This window comes from Drosophila kikkawai, chromosome 3R (genome assembly GCF_030179895.1).
Source record: "Drosophila kikkawai strain 14028-0561.14 chromosome 3R, DkikHiC1v2, whole genome shotgun sequence".
Lineage (NCBI taxonomy): Eukaryota > Metazoa > Arthropoda > Insecta > Diptera > Drosophilidae > Drosophila > Drosophila kikkawai.
Genome location: NC_091731.1, coordinates 25123142 through 25149128, shown reverse-complemented (window position 1 = coordinate 25149128; position 25987 = coordinate 25123142). Strand labels below are relative to the sequence as shown.

The 25987-nt window shown below is 40.9% G+C and overlaps 1 protein-coding gene and 1 long non-coding RNA gene across 2 annotated transcripts; one reads left to right on the top strand and one right to left on the bottom strand.

Annotated features, from left to right (window-relative positions):
- Window positions 1–4762: 4762 nt before the first annotated feature.
- LOC138928987 (uncharacterized) lies at window positions 4763–6125 on the bottom strand. Its single transcript, XR_011445398.1, has 2 exons — window positions 5962–6125; window positions 4763–5905 (listed from the first exon to the last, which is right to left on the bottom strand). It is a non-coding gene; the product is annotated as an uncharacterized lncRNA (long non-coding RNA).
- A 5576-nt stretch (window positions 6126–11701) lies between these two features.
- LOC108085597 (citrate synthase, mitochondrial) lies at window positions 11702–13568 on the top strand. Its single transcript, XM_017182264.3, has 3 exons — window positions 11702–12130; window positions 12199–12970; window positions 13031–13568. The coding sequence occupies exons 1-3, from the start codon at window positions 11841–11843 to the stop codon at window positions 13421–13423; spliced, it is 1455 nt and encodes a 484-aa protein (XP_017037753.1). The 5' UTR covers window positions 11702–11840; the 3' UTR covers window positions 13424–13568.
- Window positions 13569–25987: the final 12419 nt, after the last annotated feature.

Sequence of the window (25987 nt, the reverse complement as noted above, 5' to 3'; positions counted from 1 at the left end):
TGTTTGGCCAATAGAAACGTCGTCTGATACGCTCTAGGCATTTGGCCATTCCACAATGAGCAGATGTTGGTTGGTCGTGAGCCGAACTAATTACACTTTGACGCAACGACTCAGGAACGAAAAGTTTCCAGCAATCGTCTGGTGAAACGTCATAAGAATTGGGGAACGTTGCACGATGATAGATGAACTCATCTATGACTTTGAAATCCGGTGATTTCAGAGATTTGAATTTGTCTCTGAGAGCGGAGTACTCTTCCGATTGAAAAGCGCTTGATGATAGGTCAATTTCGGGATAAATTTCAAGGTCTATTGCAGAGATGTCAATCTCTTCGAACGATCGAGACAAAGCATCTGCCACCACATTTTCGGTTCCTTTGCGATGTTCGATTTGGAAAGAAAAACCCTGTAGCTTGATAGCCCATCTTGCCAATCTACCGCTTAGATCCGATTGGTTCATTAGCCATCGAAGACTTGAGTGATCGGTTACTACCTTAAAGCTATGACCGTCAATGTACATTCTGAACTTTTTAATTGCTAACACTACAGCCATGCATTCGAGTTCCGTAACTGTATAGTTACGCTGGGCTTTGTTTAGCTTTTTGGACATGAACGCTATGGGACGCTCACAACCGGAATCGTCGCATTGAGCTAGAACTGCACCCACTCCATGTAGTGAAGCATCACACTGCAAAATGAATGGTTTGTCGTAATTGGGATGAACAAGGCAAGGAGCAGAGCATAACTTGGCCTTGATGTTTTCGAAAGCTTCTTGGGCATTATCGTTCCAACTTAGTGTTTTGCCACGTAGTTGTTCCGTCAGATGGAAAATGACTGTGGAATAGTTGGATATGAACCGCTGGTACCAACCAGTCATACCAAGAAATCTTCGGAGCTGTTTTTGGGTCTTCGGAACCGGAAATTCGCTCACGGCTGCGATTTTGTTTGGATTTATTTGAAGAGTACCTTCACCCACCAGGTAACCAAGGTAGTCTACAGTTTTCAGGCAGAATTGACTTTTCTGAACGTTTATTGTTAATCCAGCCTTACGCAATTGGGTAGCTACTTCGGATAAATGCAGAAGATGTTCTTCGAAGTTGTTTGACAAAACAAGCAGGTCATCGAGGTAGACTAACACATGCGATTTTAATTGGTAGGGAATAACCAAGTCCATTAATCGGCACATGGTTTGTGGAGCGTTTGACAATCCAAAAGGCATCCTCTTGAATTGATATAGCGGACGATTCGGAACGGTAAAAGCAGTTTTGGCACGAGATTCTTGATCTAAACAGATCTGCCAAAAGGCATCTTTGAGGTCAATTTTGGATATGCAGTGTACGGGTGGAAGTCGACTCAGCAATCCATCCATTATAGGGATGGGGTATGCGTCCTTCACCGTGACTGCATTCAATTTCCTTGCATCGAGACAAAATCGTACCTTGCCAGGCTTGATGTGCAAGATAACTGGAGAAGACCAAGGCGATGAAGGAGCCTCTTCGATGACATCCATTTTAATCATGCGGTCGATTTCTTCACATAAAAGTTTTTCTTTAGCTGGTGAAAGTGGATAGAATCGTTGCTTTATTGCCTTTGCATTGGATGTGTCGATATTGTGCTCTAACAACCTAGTTAATCCTAAGCCCTCGTTCTCGAATGATGGAAAAAAGTCTATTACTTTCTGCAATTTTGATTTTTGTAAATCGGACAATCTCACATTATTCGAGTGTTCTTCCGGTTCACAGTTAATTTCGTTGATCGCAACTGTTTGCTTGATCGAAATGCCAAAATTTTGCCAAAAATCCATTCCGCATATAACTTCATGCTTTATCGAAGGTACTATCAGGAATTCAAAGTTGTCACTAATTGAGTTATAAGTCAGGGGAATGTGTATCGTGCCTGCAACATATTGCGATTGCCCATCAGCGGTTCTCACTACCGATTTAAATTTATTAAACGGCTTAGCTGAAATTATTTGTTTTGCTAGCTCACCACCTATAACGCTTTTGTTGGCGCCACTGTCCAAGAGAGCTAAATACGGTTGACCAAATATTTCTATGTTTGTAAAAGGCCGAATATCGCTTTTGTTTTGTGCGATTGAGGAAATCATAAAACGATTTAATGATCGCTTACGAGTCCAAAATTTACGAATTCGCCGTGAAGATCGCTGTTTGCGACGATAAACAGGATTAGCTTGCAAAATTTGGGATCTACGCTTTGCGTACTCCTGTACCCGCAAATGGTATGGGTTAAAAGGTTTGGTTTCTGATATGTCTGGTTGAAAGGTAGGCAAAATGGAATGAACATCATTTGCCACAAAATCTGGTTCTGTTGGTATTTTCGAAGCTAGCGGCGGACATCCGTTTTCTTCGCGTAACGAATGTCCTTCTTGGGGTTTTCCGAAACCGAATTACATTTTGCACAGTTGGGCTTATACACCTCCGGTGTTCCACAACCATAACAAAAAATACGACGAGGTTTAAGGCAATTGTGGTAACTGTGGCCTGTTTCCTCACAGTTCCAGCACTTAATTTTCTCAGCCGTCTTAACTACACAAATTTCATCCTCGACCTCACGTTCTTCCTCCGACTGAGATTCTGAATCTTCTTCCTGCAGAATTGCGTTAACGAAACGCTTGCTTGGGTTCGAACGTTGAATGGGCTTCATTCGGGTGTTAAGAAAGAATTCTTCGTGCCTGTGACACTCCTTTCGCAATGTTGCTAAGTTTGGGGTGTCAATGTGCAATAATTCGTGCTTGATCTCCGGTCTGAGATTATGACGAACTTCTACCGCAATTTCACTGTCCTGCATTGGTTCACGAAGGGAATCTGCGATGGAAAGCATTGCATCCAAAAAGTCATCAAAATTTTCCGTGTTACCCTGTTTGCGTCTACGCATGGCACATTTAATCTCACGATCAGATCTCTGATCTTGATATCTTTCCTTTAAACGCCTGCAAAGCAAGTTCCAATTCATGTTATCTGCCGATCTATGAACGCGCCAGTAAAAGGCTAATGCAGGGCCTGCGAACAGTAAGTTAGCAAAATGGGAGAGAAGTTCAAAGTTGCCGTTCAGGCATTGTGAAGTGAGGCAATTGACACGGTAAATAAAATCTTCTATAGCAATGTCGTTAGCTGAACCACTAAATTTAATACGCCAATTGGATATAATATTCGAAATTCTGTCTGGTCGATCCAGAGAGAGATCACTTCGATCACTGCGAAAATCTGTTGAATTCCTAGCCTGTTGAATGTTGTTTCGATCTGAGTTGGCATCGGAACCGTCTCGACTGAAATCTCGCTGCGGCTCACCTTGTCCATTATTGGCAAATGTGGACCTATTCAATTGTGTGAACGCCAAAGTTATTTGTTCTGTAACTGACTGCAGCATGTTAGCTTGGAAGGTCTGCATTGACTTCTGAATCAATTTTTCCACGTGATCTTCCGTTACCACCCTCGAGTCTGAGTTACCCTCGCTACGAATTTCCTGCAGTGAATTTTGCTCAGAACCACCGTTTTGCTTTGCCGCATTTCGCGACGCTGAACGTGTCTGTACCTTGTGTCCCTGAGATCTACTAAGAGGAGCCGAATGAGGTCCTACCTCGGGTTGAGAGAAAGTTTGGCCACACCTGGGGCATTTGTCGTTGTTCTTGCTATAATTGTCAAGGCAAAGCTTGTGGAAAGAATGCTTGCAACGGGCTTCAAGTAAATCCAGATTACACACTGGTCCGTTGCAGATGATGCAATTTGCAGACTCATCAGTCTGAAGATCTACTAAATTTTCATTGCTGTGTGTCAACATTTTTGACGCTTTTCGAAATATAAAACAAAAAAAACGAAATGAGATACGGTAAGATAAGATAAGATACGATATAACGAAAACAAACTGGTCGTTCGAGATGAATACGATATACGATAAATGAGAAATGCAGTTTAGGTCTTACCCTGGGTAGTATAGCAATTGGTTGTGTCATTCAATAGGTACAAATGTTGTAAACGGAATGTAAATAAAGGGTAGTAAAATAAATATCAATTTATTTTGTCTTACCAATTAGAAGAGTAACTAGCCGAATCTATCCAGCCAGATAAAATCTCGATCCTAACTGATAAGAAGGTAGTGTTTGAATATTGAAATCCTGGTATAGAACCGACTTTGAATCAGAACTATAATTCCAAGGAATCAATTACTCAAATTGGAATGTTCTTTTAACTATAATGTTCGATTATTACCGAACTGATAGAAAAAAAAACAGTTAAAAGTATTACATTTCCTCCGGTATGGCTCCGAACCTATCCAGATGCCATCAATTCCAGGACAGAATTTGAAATACTAAACGGAAACTAGAAGTGGATGGTTTGAATATTAACGGGAAGCTCGGCTGTCAAACGACAGGTGCCTAATCAGGCATCGGGCTGGCCTTAACGTTTGGGCGCCAATTAATTATGTAACAAACACACTCACCGAGCGTTGTCCACCTCAACACGCTCTGTCTACTTTTTCTGCTCGGCAGGCTCAGGGAAAATGGGCGTGGGTTTTGTGTTGACATGAACAAGGGTGCTACATAACTAATATTGTAGACAGAGATACTCTAGCTGGGGATATGGTAAATAATATGAATCAGACGAAGGAAGTGTACCTATTGAAGATGAGGCTCCGATGTTATTGGCCTCAATCTAAACCCTCCCAACCTGTGAAGTCCATTCAGGCTCCACCCTTATACAACCAATGCTCTACATCCCCTTAGGTGCCCAACAAGATATCAAATTAGTTCATTTTCAAAGTCATATAATTGCAGGCTGAGATAATATTGAAAGACATTTTCCTAAATCTAATCCTTAAGCCTAAGTTTACGTTATTTACGTTACGAGACCTCTTATTGAGTCAGTTTGTTTTAGATCCAATGAAAGGAAATAAAATTTAAGATAAGAAAGAACGCTTTTTCCTTTTTTACTTTACATTAAATAGATTAACTTATTAATATTCTTTTAAATCAATTAATTAATTAAGATGTGCAAACTATTTCAGGAGTCTTGGCGAAATTATAAGTATGGGTTCAGTTTTATTTTGTTGTTTTGCGGCTAGGCCGTACTCACGCTTTCTCCATCGACGTCAGCAGGCCTGATGACTGGTGATGTGTAGCTGTATGTGTTTTAAGTTATTTGAGGGACAAAACGATATTATAATTGCCAAATCTCCCAAAAAAAAATTGCTAAATTACGACCGAAAAGGTTTATAAGTACGAATTCTTAAATCAAAAGCTCCTATATGCAAAATTAATTATATTTTAGACACTATCATTCATGTTTATCCGCTCCTGGAGCAGAGTGTGGGCCGGATCAGCCACCAGCTCTCAATACGGATATGTAATGCTACTTCCGTCGTTCGCGCTGATGAAGATGACACGCACTATGTGCGACAGGGATGGCCGCAATCCCTTGCGTGAGGCGTGAGCGGAACGAGACCAGCCCGCCAAGGTGTGGATGCGGCAGAGCGCACGCGATGTGGCAAAGATGCACGGCGATGTGGCAAAGAACGATGTGGCCACGAAAAAGACACACGGCGATCCAATAGGTGCGCCGAAGAAAAGCACGGTGATCCAATATGTGCACCGTGTGAGGGAACGGCGATCCAATATGCGCGCCGTGTGAGGGAACGGTGACACGTTAGCGAGGCGGTAAAGAAAATCCAAATCGAGGATCACCGCAATCGGCACGTGTATGGCCGCCGAAATGGGAAGCGCAGCCCCACGCTGTGCGTGCGAATGCTCCGATGACACGTGGCGTTGATCCCGCTGAGAAGCCACAGACCATGCCAACGATGAATGCCACAAATGACTGCCACCTCACGTGGTGGGCAATTGCTGGCAAAAACAATGCCGGTCGCTTGGACGACTCTGCCGATACGGCTGACGCTGTTTTGAAAAGGCAAAATTAGCACTCCGGCGATCGATTATTCACACAAGCTTACCAATATACGTTAGAGCACTAAATTTACTTAATATGGGTATGATTCGCTTTAACAAATACTGTCGGATCGACACGATGCTTGCGGATTTAGGATCGACAAAAATTAATCCGAACTCGGGGACGCCTTGTGAGAAAGAGAACGGAAGTGAGGGGATCCAATGTGACCGTGGCATGCAAAAATCCTGTTCGCGAATTTTTGTGGTCTTTTTTAGGTCCTATCGCATATTAGCGATTTGGCAGGATCGTAACTTTAACAGCCCGGTTGTTTGAAAAATGTGGGCGATAAAACTTATCGAGTTGCCACACTGGCTCGATTCCCACAAACCTTAAGTTTAGTGTGCAATTTGTTGGTATACAAGAGGGCAAGTAAAAAGGTTAACGATTAAACCAAATAAAGAGAAACCATTTTATTTTTATTTACAATTTTAGTCAAGGAAATACCACTTAGAATTAAGTACATTTTTAAATTATTAAATAAAAGCGAAATATTTTCAAAACATAAAAAGAAATTAATTGTTTTCTTCTTTCTATATTAATTTTTAATTGAGTTAACTCAAGTGCAAAAACAATTGACCATCATTTTTTCAACTCTTTTATTAACTAATACCAATAATTAACCTTAAATTATTTGTACATTTTTTGCAATAGCAAGCATTCTGCTTCATCGCTTTTGTATCTCTGGCCTTTGTCCAATTGCGCTCGATTTGCGTAACAAATTACATTTAATTTATTAAACGAAAAGTTAAAAGCACGCCTCTAAGCGAACCCGTGACTTGTTTACGCCTCATTAGCCGGACATTAAGATTATGCATTTTTATGAACTTTTCGGTCAAATTTAACACACGACTTGGCCGGAACTTTGTAATTAAATCTGTTACAATCAAATTACTTGGCCTTTTGTCGGTGGCGACGCGTTTCCTGGCCCTGATTTTTTCTGTTTTCCCGCATTATCGGGATGGAAAACTTGAAGATGCTGCCGGGTGTTGGAATTAAGTCAACTCAATGTCACTTAAATATCCGCTTTTGAAAGAGAGAAGCAGATAAGGGAGATGGAGCACAACAGCAGAAATCTGAGGGGAAAAAAATGTGATGCCATTTATTTTAATTTGCGAGTCAAAATGTCGAGACTTAAAGTGAGCAATGGAGTGCGGCCGAAATGCGCCACAAGCTGGGCTGGACACAGGCGGAGATTGAAAGAGAAATGGCCAAATGGCAGCCGCAATGACGCAATTGCGGGGCTGGTTTAAGGGTCAAACAATTTAATTGACTGACTTAGAATCGATACCAAAAATGGGCACAAAAATCATCATAAATTGGCCAATTTTATTTAGGTAACAAAAACTTCTCTAAACCTAATCAGGGAAAATCGTTCTCCGAGTTGTTCAAAATCCTAACATGCAGATAAATAACTTCGAATGCCAAAAGGGATCATCGCAAATGGATCCCTTGGGGCGAGTAGAATACGTAAGATATGGCCATAAAACTAAATTGATGTCTAGAAGTATATTCACAGCCAAAGGTCAAGCGAATGAGAAGAGCATAAAATCATAAAAGGTATTATGGTTACTTGGCTTTATTTAACTTTGAAGCATACGAGATTCTTCATAAAGTGCATTACTCTAAAGACATTTTAAATAACAATATAATTTCAATATTGCACAAGACTTAAGACTTGCTTATTTTTACACGTGGCTGGGTGGGTCGAAACCCTGAATATCTTTACCCTTTGCCTTCGACCACTTTAAAGCATTCACCTGGTGAACCCGACGCCAGCATTACATCAATGTGTGGGTGGAAATGGGATGAGATGGGTCGAGGTGGAGTCGTCGTCATCAGTCTGAAAGTTCTCGCTGGGCTACTTTCGGTATGTTGAGTAATGTGAGTGCTTCCGCCTGTCTCGGGTCCGTGTCTGTCTGTGTGTGTGTGTGGACCACTTCCTGCTGCCTTCATTTTCCCTTTGCCATTTTTCGCTGCGTTTTTCTTTTATTTTACAAAAAAATTTCAAAATACTTAATACTCAATTTGGCCCACAGACCCACAGCATATATGTATGTACCATAACATAGCTGAAGTGGCAGTGGGAACTGAATGCTGAGGTGGAGGTGGAGCACATGTGTGCTGTGCTAACTGCTCACCACTTGGCCGCATTTCCTTCCCGGCTCTGTCTGCGCGGCAACTGCTGGATAAAAGCATCTTTGGCGGGCTGAATAACTTGTTGGATCCCCGGGTACTGTAGCAAACACTTGCCGACCAAATGGTGCTTGAATGTATTTCACTTTGATTTGCTTTTATTTTTAAAGAAATCCATTCGACGCTGCTTGTGCGGTCTGTGCTTGGCATAAATCTGCAGGGAAACGGGCATCCTTTTCGAATGGGCTGAAGGACCCAAAGCTCAGGACTCAGAGCTCGAGGCTTTTATGCGCGGCACTTAACCGCTTAATTACTCATTATGTACGGGCTTATCCAGCCGTTTAATCAGTCATTCACTCAATGCAAGCGAAAGGTAGCGGCGCAGTTTAATGAATAATTGAGCCAAGCGGCAATAAAACATTTATTAACAATCTCGGCTCACAGTCAGGCTGCCCTCGAGTGCAATTTAACATTGATTCCGGGCGGCCGTCGTAAACAAATATGGAAAATTTAAGGGCATATTTCAACGAGTATAAACATTTTCCTATCATAAACAGAGGCACCGAACACGCTTCGTGATCCATGCATTGAAGAGAGCTGCGAGCTGGTCGTAAAATAATGAAACGTTTCAGCGGTAAGCGATGCGTGCCATCGACCTACATTGCACAATGTAAACATTTTAATTTAAACCACTGAAAACCTTTAGACCAGAAGACTCTCAGTAAGTTAACTCTTTTTTCGTATTTAAATTACCTTTCGATTTTAAAGAAGGTTGGCCATTTTATAGTCGCAAAAACCATTTAATGAATATGTAAGAGATGCCGTGTTTTCAGACATTGCTAAATAGCAACCATTAGCAGTTAGGCAATGATAATGATTTTGGCGTGAAAAACCATTGATTCCTTAAGCTACCTCTCAAGCCCACCCCTGATGGCCCAACCACTAATTTGACCAAATTAATCATGGCTAGGACGCAACCTGCTCAACGGTTGACATTTTCAACCTCCACCCAAATCGTGTGACCTTCCAGGTGGCCACATCCCTGTTACCTTGCCACCCTATTTGTCAGAATCGGGGACTCACCGTGACCTCCTCCGTGACACGTGAGATATGCCCGAAAAAAAGAGGGCAAATCGAAGTGACACCCGTAACAGGTTCGACGTGATGTCAACAAAAGCCAAGAAGCAATATCAACCTGAGGAAAAACTCCTTGACTCTCACACACGTACTGGATGTGGGCGAACTTTCATTAGTGGAAACGTCAAAGTTCGTCAAGAAGCAAGCCGTCCTGGACCCCAGTTCCCAAGGCTTCGTTTGGGGTTCCACGGGGTTAATAGAAAACCGAAGTTGGGGGGGGTGGGCCGAAAGTATTGTAATTGCATTTGCATATGACATTCTCCGTTAAAGAATTCTTCGAAAGCGGATGAAATGCAATTGAAGCTTTGGGGAAACGGAAATATTTCGGAAAAAACAGATCGGTCTAAAAATTACCAAATACGAATATCTCTCTATTTATCTGACCACCTAAGGCCCTGCCTGAAGTTGGCTTATTGCGTTTGGCCGTGCAACAAAGTTAAGTTAATAAAATGATTTTAAACTTTTGCTGCCATGGATACGACACTTTCTATTATGCATTAGGGCAACAAAATTGTTTTCAACCTTTTGCCTCCGTCCCTTTTTATTTTCCTTTTTTTTCTGCTTAAAACTTGTCCATGATGCAACTTTCAGTTCGTGGGGAAAACCAGAGCGGATCCAGACCCAGAGAAAGGGCCGTGGGCCGGGCCAAGACAGATACCTTTGCTGACAGCTGCTTAAGTGCGAAATTCGATTTTGCATTCAAGGGCGTTGTCCACTTCAAGCTTTCGCTTTTGCATTCTCCTCGCCTTTGTCTTTGCAGAACCCAGAGGAAAATTATTTAAGCTTGTAATGAACCAAACAGCAAAGCTGAAGCGGAAGAAAAACTCAGGCCATGAAATTTATAGCAAACAACAAGGACACAAAAAAAATACAGGCAAAGTCCGGGGCACTTGGAAAAAAATGATGATCTCAATTAAAATGTTTTCACATATTTAAACTTTGGAAGGTACAACAAAAATGTAGAAAGAAGTGTAATAACTTGGAAAAAATGCTTTTTTCTGCTAAATCTTTTTTAAAATATTTAAACCTTACATTGCACAGCACATTCATTTTACTAATTTCTGGACCTTAACTGTGATTTTTTTTTACATGTTAAATATGTTTTAATGATTAATAAGTAAACAATACCTCTTTCGTATTTAATATTTCAATTGAAATCGTATTCTTTAAGGAATGCATGTCTTTTTTTTAATTATAATGTAGAACAAAGCTAAAATATTCTAATTTATTCCACCACTTAATATTCTAATTACCCATTATTATTCCCTTCTCTGCTTATTTACTATTATTTACAGTGTCGAGGCAGCAAAAAAGATTCAAAGCAGCAAACTAAGTCCATTTGAAAAAGAGATAAAACTAAAACTGTGAAAAAAACGAATGGTGTTTTATGGAAAAACTTTACTTTTGGGCGCAAGGGAAGAGACTCCATTTGGGCCATTTGAATAGTGCGCTTACAAAAATTGGTGAATAGCTTAAATGCCACTTGAATGCGCCAGGGCCGCCATCGTTTTCGCTAATTGAATGTTAATTAATAAAATGCAAAATGTGTGCTCTAAAAAGGGGGAATAATGAGTGGATAAAGTCAAAGTGGGATACTTGTTGACTGAATGGCCATTTACACAGCCCGCGGGCAGCGGATTTTGCATGGAGGAGCCCGCCGAGTGCTGCGAAGCGATAAAGTTTTAATTTCCATTTGATGACTGTTAGTGAAGCGGCGCAAAAATATTTTTTCTATATTTAATTCCTTTTTTTTTTGCGCTCTGAATGTGTGCTTGTAAAATATGTTTTAATTAAAGGCAAAGTTTTATGGTTTTTTTCTCACTCTCGGCCTTTTGTGCGCTGATTGCCCCAAAGCCGGACCAAATCAGAACGGCAAACAAACAAATATAAATTTGTTGAGTAAAAACCGAAAAATTCCCCAAAGTGCAGCTCATCGGGGGGCGATGGCAATGGCATATGCATGAAAAACGCTGCCAAAGTACCACTTCCACTCACTCACAACTTGCAATCCCTCCCGGCTGGTGCTCTGTTCCTGGCAGATGAGCCAAAGTAACGCCGAAATTCCCCAATGCTCGAAACTACAAATAGATATTTAATTTTTTGCCATTTCATACAGAGAGTGGTCCCAGCCGAGGGCGCCAGTGTGGGTGGCTGGCCTTCTGTTTTCGTTGCAGTTCGGCTTTGGTGCCACACAAATGACCCTGAAATTTCGTTAAGCGACAAACAAACAGGAATTAATTTTGTGTGCCTGCAGCCAAAGTTTGTCCCTGCAAAAATATGACAAATTGTTGACAACAATTTGGACCCACATTGGCCTCAGTCAATCAAATTTAAAGATCACACTTAACTTTTAAAATAAGTGCTTTATTTAGATAAAGTGCTTATAATTTTTTATTTCTAAACTTGTTTATATATACAGTGTCTCCTTGTGGGGTCTTCAGGGTTTTTAAATGCTTTTTATATTAAAAATCAGAAGGCTTTGAAAAGTCACTAACAGTTTCCATTTTAGAATCATTCATCTTATTCAATTTATAATGTTTTAAAAACAAATAAATAACCTTTCTTTTGGCCTATTTATCCGTTCTGTTTCCGTTCCGATTTTCGCTTTCCACCATGCAGAATTCCAGAACTTACTCAAGCCATTTGAAGCTAGCCAAAATATCCAGTTTCTATCTCTGTTCCAACACTCCCCTGCAGCCCATCACGGTAAGATCATATGGCGACTCCAATAGCAGCGGGGACACGGGCATAAAGGCCGAACTGGCCAAGAAGATACCCGAGATGCGAGAATGGTTTCTGAACACAAAGAATCTCCATGGAAATAAGACAATCGCACAGGTCACCATCAACAGCGTGATAGGTGGCATGCGGGGTTTGCCACTCCTTATATGCGATACCTCCAGGTTGGTTTAGTTTTTAGTTTATGGAACTACCAAAATTATTCCTAATGTTGTCCTCCTTTTTGTCTCAGTCTGGATAAGGATACGGGTATCTCCTATCGCGGCTACCCGCTCAAGGATGTCTGCGAACAGCTGCCACGCGTAGTGGAGGGCTCGAAGGAGGGCACGCCCGAGGGCTGCTTCTTCCTTCTGACCACTGGAAGGCTTCCCACAAAGGAGGAGGCGGAAGAGGTGACCAAGGAGTGGATTAAGCGGAGCAAGCTGCCCAGTTACTGCCAGAAGCTAATGGACTCAATGGACACGAAGATTCATCCAATGGCGCAGTTTAGCGCAGCAATTGCCTGCCTCGATCCGGAAAGCAAATTCGTCGAAGCTTACAATAAAGGCGCCAAGCGACAAGACTACTGGAAGTACATCTACGAGGATGCAATGAACCTGTGCGCCTATCTGCCCACTGTGGCATCGATCATCTACCAAAACGTATTCAAGGACGGTAGTGGAACCCGTGAGACCGACAAGGAGCAAGACTGGTCCGGGAACTACGCCCGCATGCTGGGAATCGATCACAAAGACTTTTCCGATCTGATGCGCCTTTACTTGGTCATACATGCGGATCACGAGAGTGGCAACGTCTCGGCCCACGCCTCACATTTGGTGGGCTCGGCTCTAAGTAATCCCTATCTATGCTTCTCGGCCAGCATGTGTGGTCTGGCTGGCATCCTTCACGGACTGGCCAATCAGGAAGTGCTTGTCTGGCTAACCAAACTAAGAAAGGACATCGGTGATGAGCCCACTGATGATCAGCTAAGAAAGTTTATCGACGACACGCTCAAGAGCGGTCGGGTAATATAAATATTTATATATATTCCCATATATCTTGTGAAATAATCGTCTCATTCATAGGTTATTCCCGGCTATGGGCACGCCGTTCTGCGGGTCACCGATCCCCGATTTACCCTGCAGAACGAATTCGCCATGAAGCACTGCAAAGACGATCCCGGCGTTAAACTGGTGACCCGCCTATGGAAGATCGTGCCAGAGGTTCTGGGAAAGCTGGGTAAGGTGGCCAATCCCTACCCGAATGTGGATGCCCACTCGGGAGTCCTGCTGCAGCACTATTCCTTCAATGAGATGCAGTACTACACGGTACTGTTTGGCGTGTCCCGGGCATTGGGTGTGCTCTCGCAGCTGATCTGGGCCCGGGCTCTGGGGGCACCCATCGAAAGGCCGAAGTCCATCTCCTCTTTAGAACTTTGTAAGACAATCCATAAAGAAGAGAAAAAGAGTGATAAGTGAGCGAAATGATGAGTCTGAACCACAGAACAAAGACATTCTAGGTTACTTCAATGGTTTATCCGTGACAAACGGCAAAGTCCGCAGTATTTTTGTAACATCTACACTCGGAGCAAAATCGTCGTGGAATAAAGTATGAATAGAGAAATCCTTTCGTTAATATTATTTTCATTTATTTTATATTCTCATCTTAAAAGAAATGAGTGACCCGAGTGTGTGATGAACTCTGGAGAGTGAGAATACCATTTTTATGTGGCATTAACATATAGATGCGTGTGGCTGGCATGTGGTAATTGCTTTGGCTGACTGACATTTGCCGGCTTGTCTCTGAGTCGCTTTGATAAGCGCTTGGTTGGAACCCCAAGAGAGTATTAATTATGGCCTGAGCAGATATAAATCGCATTTCTATAGCTTTGATGTTGTCGCTTAGCAGAATCGTGTCTTGTTTCCATTTCCCCGGCCGCCAAATGGGTCTCCAGCGAGCCCACGTTCAAGTGTATCATAAATCAGTCGCGTAATCCAAGTGGCTTGCAATTAAAATTATTAATTAAGGCCTCCCTAGCTTATGTTACACTTTCAATGGAGCTTCAATGGAGTGAGTGTACTCAATAGTTTGCCACGTGTAAGCTGTAAATTGAATTTTGGACAAGCATACAGCATCAGCCATACGTATCAATCTGGACAAATCAACAATAGTATTAATGTGAGCTTGGAATTCCCCTGCCACGAATTTCATCGGGATACTCGTGATTATTGTAATTTCTATAAAAGCATTCCATCAACTGATTGAAATCTGTGTTCAAGCTTTCTCTCCCCTTGTTTGGCTTTGGCTTCTCGCACTCTGTTTTCGATTGTATTCCCCAGTTTTTGTTTCACAGGCACAAGCCGTTATTTCAATAAGTGATATTTTATTGTTATTTTTATTATTCAACCTCTTCTTGGTCCTGGGGGTCGGCTAAGCCGGGTCCCCAGTTTCCACTCACTTGAATTTTAATTTTTTTCAATCCTCTACTATACATATTCGCCCCACATAACAAATGACCTAGTAAGGAAGATCCAGTAATGAAAAACTAGAGGGGAAAGCTGAGTGGGAAGTGGAAATGCGGTACAGGAGGAATAATTGTATATATTTTTACATATAAAAAGAAGGAGAATAAGCATATGTATGTTAAGAAACTAACTTACTACATTTTATAAACTTAAATTAGGCTTTTAAGTTACTTAAAAAGGCTATCCCATTGTTCCGATAATCGAATCTTCATATTACAGCTGCTGCTCACTCACATCAATAAATTTCCCAATTTATTTTATGAGTATACTAGTAATGCGATCAGGAACCATTTTTTCCCCTGGTTCTTAACTTATTATTAATTGCTCTGAGAGCATGAGAGGTTTCCGATGAAAGTGGAGGCGGGAGAGAATGTAAATGATAAAAGTTGGGGCCAAAAATAAGCTGCAAAACGTTTTAATAAAAGTATTTACTATTTTCCCGCACAGTTATTTTATTGTTGAGGGAAATCAGAAAAAAAAACTTTTTTTATTGCAATTCACTGCGCTACTTCCCCAGCGTGTGAGTATTTGAGAGCTTTTTTTCCCCTTTTTTTTATATTTTTTCAAACATAATTTGAAATTGTTTGGGGCAGGCGAAATGCAGAGGCACGCTCTCGCCTCCTCGGATCCTGCTTCTGCGGCCTTGGCTGCCGGAAAGAGAAAGCGAGGCACACACACAAATTTACCCACTTGAGCACGCACACCCCTAGCTTGGTGGGTGGTGTGTGTCAGCGTGAGAGTGCGAATAAAACACATTCGCATCAACCCGGTTCCTGTCCATGTGGCCGCTACTGTCCCGCCGCTTGGCCAGACCACAAAAAAAAAAGGAAAACAAATCACAAAAAAGATGGAAATATAAAAGTAACGACTATAAGGTACCTAGCAATAGAATCTGTATTTTAGAAATGAGTTTTCAATTAAATATAATAAATAACTTGTAAATACCAAAACAATATTGTTTAAATTAAAGTTTTTCATTCAAGTTTAGAATATGTATTCCTGGGAAAAAATATTTTAAAATAGTTAAGAATTCAATATACACAAAAAATATTATAGTTCTTCCTGAACCTATATCAAGTTCTACTAGCTTTCCAGAGCTCAATATACCCCTTTAATTTACACTGCCGGGCATAATAAAACAATAGATGTTTTCAAGGGTGTGCGTGTGTGGCAGCAGTCATATAGAATGTTCGCACATATGCCAAGCTGCTTTCAGCCATTTGCTGCAATATTAAAACAAAAGTAATGTGAAAGTGCTCTCCAGCCACCCACAACGTCCGCTCGCTGGGGGGAAAGCAAAACCGTAGATTAAAAATTGTGCAAAATTGTGTCTGCATGCAACTATGTATGTGGGGATATTTTAAAACTGACCAAGCTATGGCACTGGCCCCGCCCCACTGGAAACGGAGTTCAATGGGTGTAATGACTGAGCAAAATATTGCATTAAAGATTTCCTGAAATCGAGCAGAAACCATAAGGTATTTTATTATTACTAGGAAATATTTAAGCTGGGTTTGAATAAGAAGAGACCAAGCAAAGCAGTTTGAAATGGCGATGTTATTTCTTTTTGCACTTAAAAGTTTTAGTTTAAGTTGGTAAATAATCAAAATTATTTAAAAGTGCTTTATTATTTGTATTTTAACTTACTTTTATATATTCGCCAGAAGCCACTTGAGAGCCTGCTGTGCATTTTGGTTTAAGGCTTGTCTTTCCGCTCTTGTTTCATTAACTTCCGGGCAAAGTTCAAGAAGTCAGCTTGAGTGACTGCTTCTTATTTCCCGGAGGAGCTTCTTTTTGAGCCCCATATCTCCGTAATCACTTTCATTGTCAGAGAGCCACATACGGGGACTCACAGTTTGTGGTATGTGAATTTTTCCCTTGGCCAGAAAGGAAGCAGAGTGGGGAATGCAATAACTTCCTTATAGACCAAAAACTTTATGGCTGCGACAGCAGCTGCACTCGAGTCGCTATCAAACCCCAGTTTGCAGTCCCTCAGGCCTTGGATGTTATTGTATTATAATGGTCTCTGGCGCGGACCGAGGCTGCTGCGGGATCTGCGTATGTTCTATTTTTTAAGATATGCAAAATAAGTTGCAGCCGCTGCCGACGAAAGCAACTCGCAGGCAAACACATCAGACATTGTGGAAAATAACTATAGACTAAAGAGTGTGTGTACGAGTATATATATTATATGTTTGTGTTTGGCAGAGTGAAAAGTTTTCCGGGAACGCAGGAAAATTACAGTTCTTCCTTTCTAAACAAAGACTGGCCCAAGGAGGACAAGGACAAAGCCACTGACTGAGTGGCAGTAACTGTTGGCTTCCATTTGACAGTTTCCAGGAAGTTTTTACGTCCGCCAGATACTCAAATAAATTGCACAATGGCTTCATCCAACAGATCTCTTTGCCACTTTTGAATATATGTGTAGCTAATGACTTACATGATTTACTGATGTCCTGGGATGCGGCTCAAATTAAACGAGGATAATTGAAAAGCCCATTTGATTATTTATGGAACATGTGCCATGGTTAGTTATACCATTTAATTGTTTAATTATTTCAATATGACTTTCGTATTCATTGGCCCATCAAATGCAATGAACACGTGTTAAATTAAATCTGTTTTAATTACAGGTTAATTAAAACAATGCATTCTACATCCAGTTGTTCAGATAAATGCCCGTTAATATTTATATATTTCTGGCTAATGAGAGTTGATTCGGTGGGCTCCAAAATTGTTTGGAATTAATGTTTATTTAATGCTTCAAAATGTGTGTCACATCTCCAACAAATAATATTTTCACTATTCAAAGTGAACCGATTTATATACCGTTTAGAATGTCTGATATGGAAAAATATTCATCTAAAAAGGTTAAAGTGCACTTCAAACATAGCTTCCTGAAAGAGGTTGAATACTCTAACATTTTTCTGTTTTTTATATCGCGCATTTTTCTACATTTTCTCGTTCTCTCTAACGTTCACTATTTCATTTTCCAGTCGAAGAAATACTCGCACATAGTTTTACTTGGCGGAATGTGCTAAGAGTGCCGGCAGGTAAAAATAATTGCGATTATATTCGCCATTTTTCCGCTCAGCAACGCAGGGCAAACACATCTAGGGGCAGGGAAGATGACTCCACGGGGACGATGGGCTGTGAAAGGATATCTTCTGTTCCGGACAGCCATAAGATGGAGTGAATACCTCCTGCTGCGGGTTGTTTTGACGGTGGGTTCCCCACCAACTCGCTTTGTGCGATTTGTTTTCAGTTTATCTTACCTTCCCTCGCAACGTGAAATGTGAAACTCTAAGAGTTCTTTAACCCGTTTGCTCACAATTTTTTGTAACTAGGCAACTTTTATTAGCTTAAGTATTTAATTATAGAAAATACTACGTTAAAGCTATTTTTAATAATAGAACCAACACAAAGCCTATGGTTCATAGTGTGAGCAATTACAAGTCAACCTAAATGCAACTGCCAAGAGCCATGCATAAATGACGCATTGAAAAAGGGAAAATACACTTACAAAATTTGTAAGACTTGAAACAAGACCACATTTTTTTTAATATTAAGTATACAAATAATAAAGTCCTTCGTTTAATCAATTTCTTTGTAAAACAACACTACTATGGTCCTTTTTCATGTATCAATGTTCATGTTAGTTTAATTAAAAAATGTGTTTTTAGGCCGCGCGCACACTACGAGCTGAAAGCGGAGCTGACGGCTGAGAGCTTATCCGCGGAAAGCTTATCAGCGATCGGAGCTTTTTGCAGCCGCGCACACTGCGAGCTGAAGCTGATGTTGATTTGTAATTGTTTTTCAAGCAATACGTTTAAAAAAAACATATTTTAATTCATTAATATTTTTAAAATATCGTTGTTAATGCGATGACATATTTATTTAGATCATCATGACATTTAAATTTTCGAAATCGGACCACCCAGTTCTCCAGAATATGGTTGACAAAGTACGTTTTTTTAGTGTACTTTGGCACCCTGTATCTCGGAAAGTTGACAATATTTTTATTTTAATAAATATTAAAAAAATTCTTCATACTTTTCTATATAACTGGACAGAAATTTAAATTTCTGTTACTTAAGCGCTAATTAGGGCAATTTTTTAAAGAATAGTCTAAAAAATCAGCTCGCGTCAGCTGCTAACAAAATCAAACATGTTTGGTTGATCAAACAGAGCGGAGCGGAGCTGACCTTATCAGCTTTCAGCTCCGCTCTCAGTGTGCGCGCTCTCATACAAGTAGTGTGTTTGTTTCAGAGAGCTGATAAGCCGTCAGCCGTCAGCTCCGCTTTCAGCTCGTAGTGTGCGCGCGGCCTTACTGTGTATGATTGATTACCGCATACAGATTGCTGCTCAATTGAGTTGATGGCTGATGAAGGGTCCTCTGACAGATTGAGAGGCAATAAATAGGTGCACGCCTGATGTGAGGCACATGTGGCGTATGCGTAATGTGAGAAGCAGTTTGAAAGCCATAAGGTTTCCTTCGGTTTCCATCGGTCCTCTCCACTTTCACAGCCATAGGCTAGGCACTCACTGTGATTACACTTGTGCCTTAATTACGAGTTGGAAAAGTTTGCCGCATTGTTTGCAATTTGGTATCCCATTTTTGTCATCGTCATCATCAACGTCATCAGCATCTGCTTCATTAGCATCGTTCCCAGCTGGCCGAGCTCTGTTCTATTGTTCGTTGAATTAGGTTTTGGTGAATGGACTGCAGTTGTCGCTTATCCTTATCTGCGTGTCCTCGTTATTATCATCGCAGGTCCAAGGTGTCCTCGGTGCCTGCTGTGGGCCTTTGTTTGTGCGGAGAAGTCAAATGGCGAGTTGTACTTTCCACTCGGCTTGGTCTGGCCAGCACTCAGATAAGATATGCCAGGATACGACAGGATATGCGAAAGGCGGGAGCCTTTAAGGAGCTGCACTCGCTTTAATTAGTGATTACACATTTGCGGCACGTGCTGCTGGACCTTTTCTCGGCTGCGACTCGACTTAATTAATTTATTATTGTTCTGGCATTCGTTTGGTAACAAATTTTGACACAATACAACTGTCGGCGCACAATAAATTCCGCTCGGCACTGACCTCCTGTTGTGTTCCAGTCTTACATTCATTAATAATTCAGCTCATACAAAACTAAGCCAAACTGCTGAATTGAGTAACCGAAACTGGATAAATTAAGTTCATCTCACATCAGCAGGAGGGGCAGGAGTAGCAGCATCTGTTTCTATGAAGCTTGGCCCTGAACTCCTCCATTTCGATGTCGTGGGGCTCCCTCCCAGCCGAAAATCAATACGTTTCGCACTCGTGTGATATATCTTCAGCTATTTGTTTCAATTTGTCAATCAAGATGACACACAGCCGGCCTGGAAAACAAAGCGAAAATTGAAATTAAAAACATTCAGACAGCACTGATCAAGAAAAATGTCTCGCCGAGTTTGAGGAAAATTCCTGTGACTTTTGACTCTAAATGTAAATATTCTTTTCGAATAATCCCAAGCTTTGTGGTGTGTTTTTGCAATGTTTATAAATGCGTTTGAGCTGGCTTTGTTTGCGGCCAAGTTCGATGAACTTGGCTTGGTTTGTGTTGAGAAAAGCCTTGCTGCATACTTTTGTGGGCCAGTGGAATTGGCATTGGATTTGTGGTTGCATTTATTTGAGCTAAAATATTTAAAATCGGTTTAAGAGAGTTGTAGGATTTCGTGTTTGAGTCACTTAAAGCTAAAATTAAGTTTTGGCTGTTTGTTTAAAGAAAAGTGAGTAAAAGGAAAGTGAATAATATATAAATTTTAGATGCACTTTCCATAGTTTCTAGCACTTTAATAGCCCACAGCTTTGTTCATAAGCTTAGCATATTTTTGCAGAGAAACTCATTTAATTATCCTGCTCAATTTGATGGGATTTAATTACAAATTATAGCTGCTGGCGCGTAAAGCGAGCATGTGGGTATGAATATTAACTAAATATAATTTCTGTAGAGAACTAAGCGTCTGGCTGACCTTCGCTAAGCACTTTTACCGCTTTAGTTGTAAGCTTTCCTACGCTCTAATTGCATTTTGCTCGCTGAGCAAACAAATTCACAGTCGGACTGTCATGTGCCCGTCAACACACAGTCCGACTTGCACACACATATCTCGCACTCAACTATTTGAACAGAGACTGAAATGTGCATAAAAACTTTTACAATAAATCAGAAAATTTGTAAAACATTACACGCACACACACACACACACACACAAATGTTTCTCACCCATATGCAATTTTGTACAATTGTTCAGCGACGAATGGAAATTTGTTTACCAAGCTGTTGATGCTGCAGGCTGTGCTGTTTCATCTGTCGTTTACATTATTTTGCCAAAGTAATTTGCAAAATTTTTGGTGCAGTCAACTCCTGTGGGGGCAGATACCCATGAGGCTGGCAATTGCGGGAGTCTTGTACTATTTCCAAGGACGCTTATTAAATTATTATTATTTCCTAGTTGTTAGTTCATCAATGTACTCACATTTTGTAAAATACAAAAGACAAAAGACTTCTAAGAATCGGTGAGTATATTGTGTGAACTCAACTATGGTATGAACGACACGACACAAGTCAGCGCCTTTGGCAACAGTGAGTTAAATTGAATTTAGGAGTTTATATATGTTTAAATACAAGTATTTATAAAATAATGATAATAATATAGAGCCCACATATGGACTATCCCTTTTGACTAGGAACTAGGACAATTATTTACATTTTTCTAAATAAAATATATATTATATTAATATTTCCCGAGTACAGGAAAAGGGCTTCACTATTTTCTTCTAGTCCTATTAAATTTGTATCCACTGTTACCACGGAAGCCAAGTTCATTGTTGACTGGTGGGAGCAATCAAAGTCCGTGACGAATGAACGATTTAACGATTATGGCGATAAAGAGATTTATCGGCGAACAAATCAACTGAAGCAATACAAAAACCCACACACCAACCAAACACGCCCACCCCAGGATCATTGGCTTCCTGCGGAAGATGTTGGGCGGCAGGACACGCGTGTGTTTTATTGAGCACTTGACTGCACTCGCTTATGGGAGCGATTAAAATCGATTCAATCCATTCCCGGCATAAATCAGCAAGCCGAAATCTCTGGCCCCACCCCCTTGTATTCTGCTTGCGAAGGTCAAGATAGCCCCTCAACGTGATGGATGGGAAGATACACGCATTACATTTCTATCTATGAGTATCCATTGGGTGACAGTTTGCATTTGGGTACCGATGATGGACCGGGAAATTACCATTCATCATGTGCCCTCACAATGACAGTGGATAAGGGAAAAAATATTGTTTGCCAACTGGCATTCTGATCGAGCGTTGAAAAGCCTTTTAAATGCAAATGTTTTATTTATATTGCAGCAAATGAAACGAAGAAAAACGTGTTATTGATTTTCCCTATTGTTGGGCTTGCTTGAAACAACAAAAAGCAAACAAAGAGCTGTCAAAAGCAGCTACGAAGGAATACAATAAAAAATGTTTACTTGCCACACAAACATTTGCATTGAGGTTTTAATATATATTCACCAAAACGATGCCAACAACTTACTATTTTTTGAAAACAACTTGTGGAATCTACATTTATTGTAACCTAAAAGGAATTTTTGTGTATTTCTGGTAAATAAGATTGAATAAGGATGCACAAGGTAATGTAACTCGAACGAACGCTGCACAGTTTCCTCAGCTTTAAGCCAAGGTTTATTTTCCGTCCATTTATTGCAGTCTCTTCAAGTAGTTTTCTCTACGGTCGCTTCAGGGAAATATGATTATGACCAGACTAATGGAAAATTTCCCCGCTTGTTGCATTCTATTCAGCTTCAGTCGCATTCCCAGCTTCAACTCCTCCTCGGCGCTGCGCTCTTGTCGCGTCCGTCCATAAATATTCATGCGACCTAATCGGTTTATGACTGGCATAATCGCCAGCACTTTGCACGTCTTTTGGTCATGAAGTTGCATTTACTCTTTTCCCACAGACAACTTTTCCTTTTTTTTTCACTCTCCCTGACTGACATATGTCCAATATGGGAATATGGGTTAATCTGGAAGACACAAGTGGCAAGATAACACGATGGCATATGTTGTGCATCCTGTGGCATATGTGGAAAAGATCTCATTTGGTCGACTGCAAACTCATTAACATCCTTTTTTTCAATTATCTTTCATTAAGTGTAGTTCGTGCTTAAATTTCTTTGTATTTAAGAGTCTGTGTAACTGTTGTAGAACTTTTTATATTCCCTACAAAATATTTTTTTTTAATTTCACTCTTAAAAGCATAACTTTCGTAAAACATATTCATTGAAATGTGTAACAATTGGTAGTATTTTCCTAAAATCCGCCCTGGCGTATACGTAATATTTATATCCACTTGTAGTCCACCCAGACGAATGCGTAATTTTTTTTTGTTTAAATCAGCAAATGAATTTTTCATTATTTTTGTGGTTTAAGCCCAGCAATTCTTGTTTCTCCTCTGAAACTTCCAAGGCTGCTCAACTCTTTGGAATGTGGCTCACGCAATTTCGAATCTCATACCTCGATCGCAATGAAAAATATTCAATAAAAATGGAATACGGGTTACATATGGCCCCGGCCAAATGTCAACAAACGAAAAATGCGTGTATTTACGCGACATATTTACGGCGTTTTAAATGAAAGCACGTGTTTAGCAAGGCAAGCGACGCTCCTGGCACTGCTGATGCCTCAAATATCGCACCTAAAAAGCACTGCCAAAGTGGCAGGACCATCAGCATCAGAGAGGATTCTCATCCTCATCCGGGGCAAGCAACCTGAAACGAGACCGTAAAATGGCGAGCGCAGGCAATAAAAACTAGAACAACTGGGGGGCAGGAAGGCGGCGGAAGGAGGTCTAAACGCGGGCAGGTGGAGCGCATTACTTTGAAAGTACATTGAGCTTGAAAATGACTTTGTAAATGGCGCTCGACAAATATTTTATTACCAGGGGAACAGCAACAATTTACTTTGTTCCCCGTACCTCCTAGTCCTGGCCCTTTTGCTGGAGTGTTGCCGCCACTTTTCCGCTCTCCCGCGGCTTCTTTGCCTTTAAGTTTCCCCTTAATTTTGGTTTAAACAATTATGTTTGCCTCTTCACGTTTCACTATTCCTACAATAAAAATATTTGCATAGCAAAGTTAAGCGGGAAAAAAATCTGTTTGAAATTGGATTTTTCAGAGATTACCTTTGGAAATCAAACGTATTTTTAATATTAGGAATTACATACGGGTAAGCAAAGTATAAAATTGAATTTAAATAAGTCTTAAGGTAGTTTAAATAAAAATTATTCAGTTATTTTTGATTTTACGCCTGGACTAGGTTCTAAGTTTGTAACTTTATATAGGAAATACCACGTTTTATCTCACCAAATGGACTTTAAAATGCAATTAAGCATCGGTTGACAGTTGAACGTAAACAGCATGCATAAATCAAAGGATAATAAATTCGATTTATAATCTCCTATGCAGCTTTATTATCGATGACAACGAAAATCCCATTTAATTCCAGCTTTATTGGCCAAAATTTGTTGTTCAGCGCAGCGCCTGCTGCGAGAATTTCATTAAAAATTATCAAGTTAATTTAACAAATTTGTGTGAGTTTCGCTTCCTCTGCGGGAGAGGAAATGTGGGAAGCGTAGGAAGTGCTCCTCCACCGGGCGGACCAGTGAGGCCCCGGGGGCAAGTGCTGGGGCGGTGCTGGCGGGGGGGTGAGTTATGGAATGTTGCCAAAATGCCAGGGGGTTAGACCTGCGGTTGCGGTTTGTCCTGTGTCCTGTGCTGCGCTGGTTCTGCTATGTTCCTGGCTTTTGAGTTATCCTTTTCGCGGTTACCTTTTCTCGCTCGCCATTGTTTTAGTCGGTCCATTGTTTTGTGAACTGTGGATCGCAGGAGGCATAGCCAGGAGTTTGGGTTCCTCCTTTAGCCCGGCCATTGTTTTCGGGGCCGGGCTGGACGGGACATTTTTGTCCGTCCCGCGGCCTGTTTGCACTTGTTGGAGTGTTGACTTTGACGTGGTCAATGCCGGGGTGCCGAAACAGCTTCATTACCGCGCCGTTCCCAGTTGATTACAATTCGCGAAATTAACGCTCATGTTGAGATTGCTCCTTAATGCTCATCCTCCGCCCATCGGACTCGCCGCGTCTCATCCGCGGCGCGGCGCCCGTAGTTTGCATTAATTTCGCGTTAATTTTACGCGATAATCGTATTTCTTGGCATAATAGTCTGCGACCGGCCCCTGGGCGGGGGCTTCCATATTGCTTTAATGGCGGCTAAAATGCTCTTAATGGCATCTATTCCAGATTTTATTTATGGACTCCAAAATCACATTGAAGTCGTGCCATTTCTCGGCATCTCTGGTTCCTCGGACTCGGATTCAAGTGAAAATTGTGGAATAAATTCCATAATGGTGGCAAGCTTTGAATTTCAATGCCAGAAATATATATCTAGCTAATTTTACACTTTGGGAAATTACATTTATGGGAAATAAAGGCATCGGGATAAAAGCCAACTGCTTAATTGTATAGCTTAGGTAAATTTATACACTTGCAGGGAATTATTTGATTAAAAATAATATTCTTTGAAGGTCAATACTTGGCAGAAGTATTATTACAGTTATTTTATAAAGCGTTTTAATTTCTTTGTATTTCATAGAGAATATTTAAGTAAGCTTTTTGCAATATTAGTCTTCCAAACAAATAAATTCCATATCAGTTTTAATTATTAGCTTAAAAATCAAAATTACAAATTAGTTCCCAAAGAGTATGTCCTGCCGCAGCCAAATCAAAAACTGACAAATTCCGAAAGGCCTATAATTAAAAATCATTCAACTACGAGAATCGCTTTATCGGCCAGCTCAATCGAACCGATCACGCAGATATGGATTATTGGAAATTTGGCGACCTTTCCTAGCGAACCCTATTTCAGATTTTCGCAGGGCTTTCGGGCGTAATCCCAAATCGCTTTTGTTTGATTTGCTGTCGCTGCCATGGCCAGCAAATTAAAAGTCTCATGAATTGGCCCTGGCAAACACTGGCGTGGTGTTTCACGCGGCTTTAGGGGGTTTCCTTGTCGAAATAAATGGGGATGGGGAAATGAGCAATGGACCTTCAACGAAATTCTAATTATTCATTGTCGACGCGCCGCTCGCTGACAGCGAAAACAATGAGCGCACTCAACTGTGAAAACTGCACAAAGCGCATTCCAGACCCAGACGGGGCGAGGGAGGGACCGAGAGAGACGGCTGCTGGGGCCAGGATAGAGACGGAGATATGGAGACAGAGATAGGGAGTGACGCATTTACTGTCGCACTAAAAATAAAGCTTCGGGCCAAAGGATTTGCCAGCCATGAGAAACATTGTCAACATTTTTTACAATTTTCTAGTCGTTATTTACCATTGTTTCAGCTCGGGCCATTGCACTATGGGGAATTTGGCCATTTTTATGGTATTAATTAATAACTTTTAAACTAAGT

Coding starts and splice junctions, on each gene's coding strand:
- LOC108085597 (XM_017182264.3), top strand. CDS start 11,841: ATGCAGAATTCCAGAACTTACTCAAGCCATTTGAAGCTAGCCAAAATA. Junction 12,131..12,198: donor CTTATATGCGATACCTCCAG/GTTGGTTTAGTT, acceptor TTTTTGTCTCAG/TCTGGATAAGGATACGGGTA. Junction 12,971..13,030: donor ACACGCTCAAGAGCGGTCGG/GTAATATAAATA, acceptor TCTCATTCATAG/GTTATTCCCGGCTATGGGCA.